The sequence below is a fragment of the Cebus imitator genome, unplaced genomic scaffold, assembly GCF_001604975.1.
Source record: "Cebus imitator isolate Cc_AM_T3 unplaced genomic scaffold, Cebus_imitator-1.0 Scaffold622, whole genome shotgun sequence".
NCBI lineage: Eukaryota > Metazoa > Chordata > Mammalia > Primates > Cebidae > Cebus > Cebus imitator.
Window position 1 is genome coordinate 855,572 of NW_016107937.1, and position 11,208 is coordinate 866,779.

The 11,208-nt window shown below is 36.5% G+C and overlaps 1 protein-coding gene across 1 annotated transcript; it reads right to left on the reverse strand.

The window, feature by feature from the left end:
- Positions 1–9,008: 9,008 nt before the first annotated feature.
- Positions 9,009–10,119, reverse strand: LOC108295164 (olfactory receptor 5L1). The gene has a single exon (XM_017517205.1). The coding sequence runs from the start codon at positions 10,026–10,028 to the stop codon at positions 9,093–9,095; it is 936 nt and encodes a 311-aa protein (XP_017372694.1). The 5' UTR covers positions 10,029–10,119; the 3' UTR covers positions 9,009–9,092.
- Positions 10,120–11,208: the final 1,089 nt, after the last annotated feature.

Sequence of the window (11,208 nt, forward strand, 5' to 3'; positions counted from 1 at the left end):
GATCACTAACTGATCTAATACAAAGTATATGTACCAGAAATATTTCTTGAATGATTAATATAACCTTTTATATAACTGGAAATAGAGTCAATCCTACAAGAACTATAGGAAATTAGAAAACAGAGACATTGTATACACACACACCAATCACTGTCTTGTGAAGATCGATACCCATGTATATGTGAAACTAGTCGAATAATCAAATTAGTGTACCTTAAAAATTTTATTTTAAGTTCAAGGGTACACGTGCAGGTTTGTTACAAAGAAAGGTAAACTTGCTTCATGGTGGGTTGTTGTACAGATTATTTCATCACCCAGGCATTAAGCCTAGTAACCATTACTTGTTTTTCCTGATCATCTATCTCTTCTCACCCTGCACCCTCTGAAGGGTCACAGTGTGTGTTGTTCCCCTCTATGTGTTCGTGTGTTCTCATTACTTAGCTCTCACTTACAAGTGCCGCAATGAACATATGTGTGCATGTGTCTTTATAATAGAATGATTTATAATCCTTTGGGTATATGCCCAGTAATGGGATTGCTGGGTCAAATGGTATTTCTATTTCGGGATCCTTGAGGAATCACCACACTGTCTTCCACAATGGTTGAACTAATTTACACTTCCACCAACAGTGTAGAAGTGCTCCTATTTCTCCACATCTTCTCTAACATCTGTTGTTTCCAGATTTTTTAATGATCGCCATTCTAACTAGCGTGAGTTGATATCTCACTGTGGTCTTGATTTGCTTTTCTCTAATGACCAGTGATGATGAGCATTTTTTCATTTTTTTGTTGTCCAGTGATGATGAGCATTTTCTTCATATGTTTGTTGGCCGCATAAATGTTGTCTTTTGAAAAGTGCCTGTTCATATCCTTTGCCCACTTTTGGATGAGGCTGTTTCTTTTTCTTGTAAATCTGCTTTAGTTCTTTTTTTGTTTTTCTGGTTTGGCAGATTTTTTTTTCCTTTCTTATTTTATTGCATTTAAGGTTTTGGGGTACATTTGAAGAACATGCAAGGTCATTGCATAGGTACACACATGGCAGTGTGATTTGCTGACTTCCTCCCCTTCACCTATATCTGGCATTTCCCCATGCATTCTCTCCCCAACTCCGCACCCCCCCGTCCCTCTCCTATTTTCCCCCAACAGACCCCAGTGTGTAGTGCTCCCCTCCCTATGTCTATGTGTTCTCATTGTTCAATACCCGCCTATGAGTGAGAACATGCAGTGTTTGATTTTCTGCTCCTGTGTCAGTTTGCTGAGAATGATGGTTTCCAGGTTCATCCATGTCCCTACAGAGGACACAAACTCATCGTTTTTGATGGCTGCATGATATTCCATGGTGTATATGTGCCACATTTTCTCTATCCAGTCTATCATCAATGGGCATTTGAATTGGTTCCAGGTCTTTGCTATTATAAACGCTGCTGCAATGAACATTCATGTGCATGTGTCCTTATAGTAGAATGATATATAATCCTTTGGATATATACCCAGTAATGGATTGCTGGGTCAAATGGAATTTCTATTTCTAGATCCTTGAGGAATTGCCACACTGTCTTCCACAATGGTTGAACTAATTTACACTCCCACCAACAGTGTAAAATTGTTCCTATTTCTCCACATCCTCTCCAGCATCTGTTGTCTCTAGATATTTTAATGATCACCATTCGAACTGACGTGAGATGGTATCTCAATGTAGTTTTGATTTGCATTTCTCTGATGACCAGTGATAATGAGCATTTTTTCATACATTTGTTGGCCTCATGTATGTCTTCTTTTGTAAAGTGTCTGCTCATATCCTTTGCCCACTTTTGAATGGGCTTGTTTCTTTTTTTCTTGTAAATCTGTTTTAGTTCTTTGTAAATTCTAGATATCAGCCCTTTGTCAGATGGGTAGACTGCAAAAATTTTTTCCCGTTCAGTTGGTTGCCAGTTCACTCTAATGACTGTTTCTTTTGCCGTGCAGAAGTAGTGGAGTTTGATTAGGTCCCATTTGTCTATTTTGGCTTTTGTTGCCATTGCTTTTGGTGTTTTGGTCATGAAGTCCTTGCCTATGCCTACGTCCTGGATGCTTTTGCCTAGATTTTCTTCTAGGGTTTTTATGGTGTTAGGTCTTATGTTTAAGTCTTGAATCCATCTGGAGTTAATTTAAGTGTAAAGTGTCAGGAAGGAATCCAGGTTCTGTTTTCTGCACATGGCTAGCCAGTTTTCCCAACACCATTTATTAATCAGGGAATCCTTTCCCCATTGCTTGTTTTTGTCAGGTTTGTCAAAGATTGGTTGGCTGTAGATATGTTGTGTTGCCTCTGAGGCCTCTGTTCTGTTTCATTGGTCTATATCTCTGTTTTGGTACCAGTACCATGCTGTTTTGATTGTTGTAGCCTTGTAGTATAGTTTGAAGTCTGGTAGCGTGTTGCGTCCCACTTTGTACTTTTTGCTTAGAATTGACTTAGCTATGTGGGCTCTTTTTTGGTTCCATATGAAGTTGAAGATGTATTTTTCCAGTTCTGTGAAGAAGGTCATTGTTAGCTTGATAGGGATAGCATTGAATCTGTAAATTACTTTGGGCAGTATGGCCATTTTCATGATATTGATGCTTCCTAAGCATGAACATGGTATGTTTCTCCATCTGTTTGCATCCTCTCTTATTTCATTGAGCAGTGGCTTGTAGTTGTCCTTGAAGAGGTCCTTTACATTCCCTGTTAGTTGTATTCCTAGGTATTTTATTCTCTTTGTGGCAATTGTGAATGGCAGTTCGTTCTTGATTTGGCTCTCTTTAAGTCTGTTACTGGTGTATAGGAATGCTTGTGATTTTTGCACATTGATTTTGTATCCTGAGACTGCTGAAGTTGCTTATCAGTTTCAGGAGATTTGGGGCTGAGACAATGGGGTCTTCTAGATATACAATCATGTCTTCTGCAAATAGAGACAATGTGACTTCCTCTTTTCCTATTTGAATACCCTTTATTTCTTTTTCTTGCCTGATTGCTCTGGCTAGAACTTCCAGTACTATATTGAACAGGAGTGGTGAAAGAGGACATCTTTGTCTAGTGCCAGAGTTCAAAGGGAATGCTTCCAGTTTTTGCACATTCAGCATGATAATGGCTGTTGGTTTATCATAAATAGCTTTTATTATTTTGAGATACATTCCGTCAATACCTAGTTTATTGAGGGTTTTTAGCATAAAGGGCTGTTGAATATTGTCAAAGGCCTTCTCTACATCAATTGAGATCATCATGTGGTTTTGTCTTTGGTTCTGTTTATGCGGTGAATTACATTTACAGATTTGCCTATGTTGAACCAACCTTGCATCCCTGGGATGAAGCCTATTTGATCATGGTGGATAAGCTTTTTGATATGCTGTTGCAATCGGCTTGCCAGTATTTTATTGAAGATATTTTGCATCTATTTTCATCATGGATATTGGCCTGAAGTTTTCTTTTCTTGTTGAGTCTCTGCCGGGTTTTGGTATCAGGATGATGTTGGTCTCATAAAATGATTTGGGAAGGATTCCCTCTTTTTGGGTTATTTGGAATAGTTTCAGAAGGAATGATACCAGACCCTTTTTCTATGTCTGCTAGAATCCAGCTATGAACCCACCTGGACATGGGCTTTTTTTGGGTGGTAGGCTCTTAATTGCTGCCTTAACTTCAGACCTTGTTATTGGACTATTCAGGGTTTCGACTTCTTCCTGGTTTAGGCTTGTGAGGAGGCAAGTGTCCAGGATTTATCCATTTCTTCCAGGTTTACTAGTTTATGTGCATAGAGTTGTTTGTAATAATTTCTGATGATGGTTTGAATTTCTGTGGAATCTGTGGTGATATCCCCTTTATTGTTTTTTATTGCATCAATTTGGTTATTCTCTCTTTTCTTTTTTATTAATCTGGCTAGTGGTCTGTCTATTTTGTTGATCTTTTCGAAAAACCCGCTCCTGGATTTATTGATTTTTTGAAGGGTTTTTTGTGTCTCTATCTCCTTCAGTTCTGTTCTGATCTTAGTTATTTCTTGTCTTCTGTTAGTTTTCTAGTTTTTTTGATGTTGCTCCTCTAGCTCTTTCAATTTTGACGATAGGGTATCAATTTTCGATCTCTTCTTGCTTCTCGTGTGGGCTTATTGCTATATATTTTCCTCTAGAGACTGCTTTAAATGTGTCCCAGAGATTCTGGTATGTTGTGTCTTCGTTCTTGTTGCTTTCGAAGAACATCTTTTTTTCTGCCTTCATTTCATTGTTTATCCAGTCAACATTCAAGAGCCAGCTGTTCAGTTTCCATGAAGCTGTGCGGTTCTGCATTAGTTTCTGCATTCTGAGTTCTAACTTGATTGCACTGTGGTCTGAGAGACTGTTAGTTATGATTTCCATTCTTTTGCATTTGCTGAGGAGTGATTTGCTTCCAATTACGTGGTCAATTTTAGAGTGGGTGTGATGTGGTGCTGAGAAGAATGTATATTCTGTGGATTTGGAGTGGAGAGTTCTTTGCTAACAAGCAAGTACTCAGAGATTTCATCACCACCAGGTCTGCTTTACAAGAGCTCCTGAAATAGGCTCTACACATATAAAGGAACAACCAATATCAACCACTCCAAAAACATACCAAATGGTAAACAGCATCAACACAAGAATCTGCATCAACTAACATGCAAAACAGCCAGCTAGCATCAAAATGGCAGTATCAAATTCACACATAACAATATTAACCCTAAATGTAAATGGAATAAATGCCCCAATCAAAAAACACAGACTGGCAAATTGGATAAAAAGCCAAAACCCATGGGTGTGCTGTATCCAGGTAACCCATCTCACATGCAAGGATACACAAAGGCTCAAAATAAAGGGATGGAGGAAGATTTACCAAGCAAATGAGAGCAAAAGAAAGCAGAAGTTGCAATTCTCACCTCTGATAAAATAGACTTTAAAGTAACAAAGATCAAAAGAGACAAAGAAGGACGTTACATAACGGTAAAAGGATCAGTACAACAAGAAGAGCTAACAATCCTAAATATACATGCCCCCAAGACAGGAGCACCCAGATACATAAGGCAAGTTCTCAATGACTTACAAAGAGGCTTAGACTCCCACACAATAATAGTGGGAGACTTTAACACCCCATTGTCAATATTAGACAGATCAACCAGACAGAAAATTAACAAGCATATCCAGGACTTGAACTCAGACCTGGAACGAGCAAACCTAATAGGCATTTACAGAAATCTCCACCCCAAATCCACAGAATATACATTCTGCTTTAGTTCTTTGTAGATTCTAGATACTAGCCCTTTGTCAGATGGGTAGTTTGACTTTTTAATAGTAACTATTCTGACTGCTGTTAGATAGTATCTGATTGTAGCTTTCATTTGCATTTCTCACCAGTGATCCTGAGCTTTTTAAAATTATGACTGTTTTCAATTTGGTTACTAACTGAAGAGCTCACAAAGAGCTTAGAGGGGGTTTAGGGTGATCTTTGGATCCCATAAGGAAGTTGGCCCCAGCGTGGGGCCAGCCTTTACTGGCTGGAACATTGCTCACTCCTGAACTGCTGCATCTCATATCTTGGACCTCTGACAAAAGGCCTTCATAGGTCAGATTTCTTCCTGTCAGCTTCTTGGAGCTCTGCTGTGGAAGCAGGTTGAGGCAAGAGTGGTAAGATTCAGAGTCTTCTTCCCTCTCTAAATTGGAATTGGCAGAAGAAAATACTTGTAAACTAGTTATTTTGGTTAAAAAAAAAATGCCTTTTGGTGTCTTGTGAGTACTCTTCATTTCTATTTGATCCTTTTGATCTCAGAAATAATTTGTCTTCCTTCATCTTTGTCTTTTTGTGTCATTTGCCATAAGGAAATGACATAAGGTACAGCACACAAGTACAGGTCAGTGTCAAAAGACTGAGGAATGGAGGCACATGATTTTAAGCAGCACTTTCTTTGTCCTAACATGCCAACCTCTCACGGTTTTTGCCATCTCAACCTTCTTCCCTGGATTTGTGCTGGGAAATTCCCATCCCAGTGTTGCCTGCCCAGTGTCACAGAGTATCATTTCAATGATGGAAGGTGTCTCGCATTCAGTAAGAGACGAGAAATCTGAGTCAATTTTTGGATCATGGAGGCTGCATTTTCTATGCTCACTCCAGACAGACCCCTTGTATCCCTAGCAAAGGTTTATTTTAATTCTAGAAAGTTATCTTCTGTGGTCTTTCCACAAAAGCCTTGTTGAATTAAGTCCTATTTGACTCTATATACCAGTGAAGATACTAATTATTAATTGAAAGAAGACAGATCCTTTGAATTAGAGAGACTATATATATATATATATATATATATATATATATATATTTGAGACAGTGTCTTGCCCAGGCTGGAGTACAGTAGCACAATCTCAGCTCACTACAACCTCTGCCTCCCAGGTTCAAGCAATTCTTCTGCCTCAGCCTTCCCACAAGCTGGGACCACAGGGATGTACTACTACGCCCATCTAACTTTTGTATTTTTAGTAGAGACAGAGTTTCACCATATTGGCCAGGCTGGTCTCAAACTCTTGACCACAAGTGTTCTGCCTGCCACCACCTTCTACAGTGCAAGGATTACAGGCATGACCCACCATGCCCAGCCCAAGACTTCTATATTAAAAAAAAAAAAAAAAAAATTAGATAACACTCATTCTAAACAATTGGCCTATTGGGATTTATGGGAAGATCAGATAAAATCAAGAACTCAGGAAAGTATTATGGCTAGTGGTAAGATTTTTCTTAACAAAATTGAAGAACTAAAAGTAGATGTAGAGCAAAAGTTGAAATCCAGGCTCACTCTAAGGCCTCCTGCTCCAACCACTTACATACCACTTGATTCCCTGCTGTGTCCCTGAACAACCAGAAAATCGATTGGATCTCTTGGCTTCTGGTTTGAACACCTAGAAGCAGCATTTTTCTCCAATAATCCTTCAGGATACTCTGGTGAGTCTTCAGTGCCTCCAGGGCATGGTGATGCTGAAGCATGATGGAGGCCAACCTATCAACTTCTGATTAGAGTATCTTCATTTTATGGCTTTTATTTTAGGTTCAGGAGTACAAATGCAAGTTTGTTATATATGTAAATTGGTGTCAGGGGGATTTGGTATACATATTATTTCATCACTCAAGTAATAGGCATAATATCTGATAAGTACTTTGTCACTTTTCTACTGGAGTGTTTTTAATATTTGAACCAACACCCATACCAAAACTGCACCTAACAAAATCATCATCATATCCTTAATATCATTAAATACTCAGTCCATGTTTAAATTATTCCAATTGTCTCAAAGACATATTTTTCCAGTTATTTTGAATCAAAATTAGAATGAATTTTTTTTAATAATAATACGTTTTCAGAGTAATGATACCCTAAAAATCATTAATGGTAACTGCTGATTTCTTATATATTTTATTTTTTAGTATCTAGATATAAACATACATTAGGCTTTTAAATTAATTGCCTCAATATTCATTTTTATGTTAAAATGTTCTAACAATAACCCAGTGGAAGCCATTTTAAATCACTTCCTATGTGTCTTACAGACAATCTGATTAGCTGTTCACGGTATTCTAGCTTCCTGGAACATTGAACAGCCCAAGGCTCATCTTATGCATTTTCCGTCCTAGACTTCAAATTAGCCATTTCTCTAAGAAACCCTAGTTCTGTTTAGGGGGAAAAGGTTTCTTTTTAGAGAAAATTTGAGGAATAAGAATGTTCACAGAAACCAGGTTATAGGTTTTAGTAGTAATTAGGAGAAAAATTTTATTTCAAAGCAAATTTCTAATTCAAATCAAGATTAAATGATTTTTATTTACCTTTTCAAAGTTTAGAACTGTAACTCTTTTCTCATATGCTGGCAAACTTTGTTTTAATAACATTTAAGTAATTACTTATCTTTACTATCTACTAAGTTTGCTTCTATCTCTTCCTATTGCTTTTTGTTTTGCCTTTCTTCTTTCACATATCTTACCATACTATAAAATTTTTCTGAATCTTGTCAAATAAGTAAATACAATAAGGCAATTGACATAAATCATAATGAAGTCACAAACAAAGCATCATAGTGCATATAATTCAATACAGAAAAGAAATGTGGTTTGAGTACATACGGAAAGTGTGAAATAACAGGCAGTTCAGCAAAACCAAAAACACATGAAAAGAACATGAACAGAGATTAAAATTCCTTTTATAAGTGTCAGTAAGCATCTCTTTCTTAATGCATTTTAGAGTTAGTGTGAAGACATAAAGATAAAGTAAGAGAAGACAGTTAATTCAGAAATGCTGCAATTCATAATAATGCTTCTAAATGATTACGTGCACATGTTTATATATATAATATATTTATGTATATAGCAAAGATAGAGAGAAAGAGAGAGAACTACTAATTATGTTTCAGGGATTATTCTAAGCTTCTTGTATGTGATTCCAGCTTCTTTAATTAAATTTTCCTAGAGTCCTATGAAATTATTATGTTCTTCATCTATCAGATAATATAGCAGCCAAAGTTCCAACAATACTGGAAACTAAAACAACAGCAACAAAATAATAAAGAATAAAACAAAATAAACCAAAAAGTTAAAAATGATAAATATACACACATTTTATGTATATGTATGGAATATATATGTGGAATACATATATATTATCTACATATTCCATATATATATGTAATTCTACAAACTTCAATGATGGTATAATCATCAATATAGAATAATGAAAATTTCGTTTTGAAAAGAATCATAGTTTCATAATGTATATTGAAATAAATGTAATAATAAGTTCTTCATTAGAAGACTTGTAATGATTTTAGAGAAAACTAAACATTTCTATCTTAACAATACTGTTCCTCACATTCATTTAAAACATTCCATATTTATTTTTAAAAAGTTGGTGGCAAATTTTGAAATATGTTCGATCCTACTCCTTAAAGTTTAAGAAGCACAAAGTGAATCAAAAAAGGCTTACTCATAACTTACTCATAACTAGTGAAGAGAAGAGTTCCTTCTTCCCTTCACTCCAACACTGCATCCCTCCTGTGAACCCCCCACCTGCCACTAATTGGGAATCTTGAATCTGCTAGTAAAGTCTTCCCTAGGAGTGAATTTTGAAGCCAATCACTTTTCTGAGAGCTTCTTTCACATCATTATTCCTCAGGCTGTAGATCAGGGGGTTCAGCATGGGTATCACAACCGTGTAGAACACGGTGGCCACTTTGTCAGCATCTCCATGGTTGCCTGAGCTGGGCCTGCAATAAACAGAAAGGAGTGTTCCATGGAAGACAGTGATGGCTGTGAGGTGGGAGGCACAGGTGGAGAAGGCTTTGCGCCTGCCCTCTGCAGAGCGCATCTTCAGGATGGTGGTGAGAATTAGTAGGTAGGAGGTGAGGACGATCATGATGGTAACACTCTCATTTAAAGTGGCCACCAGGAACAGCAGGGCCTCATGTATACCAATATCAGAGCAAACAAGACTTAAGAGAGGAGGTAGGTCACAGAAGAAGTGGTTAATGACATTGGATCTATAGAAGGGGATCCTAAGAGCTAAGCACAAGTGAATCAGAGAACACACCATCCCGCAGAAGTAGCAGAAAGATACCAGCTCTACACACAGCTTCTGAGACATGGTGATCATGTACAGCAGGGGATTACAGATGGCCACAAAGCGGTCATAGGCCATCACAGCCAGCATGAAGACTTCAGTGACCACACAAGTGCAAAACAAGTAGAATTGTACCATGCACCCCAGGAAGGAGATGGCTTTGTCCTTGTTAAAGATATTAGCCAACATCTTCGGCACAATTATTGAGGAGTAGCAGAAATCCACAAAGGACAAGTGGCTGAGGAAAAAGTACATGGGGGTGTGGAGCCGAGAGCTGACCTGAATCAGTGCAATCATGCCCAGGTTTGCTAACACCGTGACTCCATAGATGAGAAGGAACAGCAGGAAGAGACAGACTCTCAACTCCAGGGCGTCTGATAGTCCAAGGAGAATGAACTCAGCTACGGTGGTGCAGTTTTCCTTGCCCATGTCTCCAATTTATATGAGAGAGGAGGAAAAAACAAACTTAAAAATTATTCTCTATTATATAGTCTAAAATTTAGTTTTGGCTCTATCCTGTAAAAAGTTATCAGAAAAAGTAGAGTAGTTAATTTTATCAACAAAGAACTTTTTTATCAGAAAAACTTTTGTGAAATTTTATAAATTTCTGTCATTGTATAATACAAGTGCATAAAATGTACAGTTTATTTCAAAGATCAAACAAAAATATTAGCATTTATATTAATTTGTATAGTTCTTTTAATTAGTCTTTCACAATCGAGAGCTTTGCACTGAATAACTGGGAATGAGGTGAAGTTATTATTTAATTAGTGTCCTTACTCTTTCAAATTCAAATCCTATTTTCTTAGCTAACTCCAGATATTGGGATCCTAGAAAATAACGTTTAGAATATATACTACCTCTCTGAATTTTTCACTACAATGGGGAGAAATACATTTATTTAAGATATTTACAGTCAAGTGTTCATACTTTATTAATATATTTCAGTTGAAGAAACTCATTATATAATCTGTATTAGTATTTTCTCTATAAAATTAGCATCGTGATTTGGTTAATTACACTCTTCAATGTCAACCATGGTTCGGGGAATTGATACTCTTGAGGACAACTTACTGTAACTATGACTCTTCAGTCTTAAAAAAATTATGTGTTAAATAAATTTACTTCTTTCAATCTGTTTGAAGACCTGATCAAAGATGTGTACAGAAAATTATTAAGAAAAATTTCCACTACCACACTGAGGTATCATTTGCAATACTAAAACTTAGAAATAAAATATCAAATAAGAGAAAGATTATCACAATTGTAGTATATATAATAAAAAAGCATGCAGTTATATAAAGGATAATTTTAAATCATTTCAATGATGTCAGTACATGACTCTGAAAAGGGATAAAATAGTTTAAAAAACAGCCAGAGTGTAGAGAAAAAATATTGTATATATTACGATAATGCATAAATTAAATATATACATTTGTTCCATATACACAAACAAGTTGAATCATATATTTAATCCTTACAACATCCAATAACATAAATATTTTTTAAGAAAATTCATTAACTTGTCTGACTTCTCCCAAAACATCATTATTATGGAGTGAAATGGAGAAAGAGGGTGAAATTTTTAAAATTAGGGACACACTTTTCA

Excerpts from the sequence above, each read along its gene's own strand:
- LOC108295164 (XM_017517205.1), bottom strand. The coding sequence starts at position 10,028 with ATGGGCAAGGAAAACTGCACCACCGTAGCTGAGTTCATTCTCCTTGGA.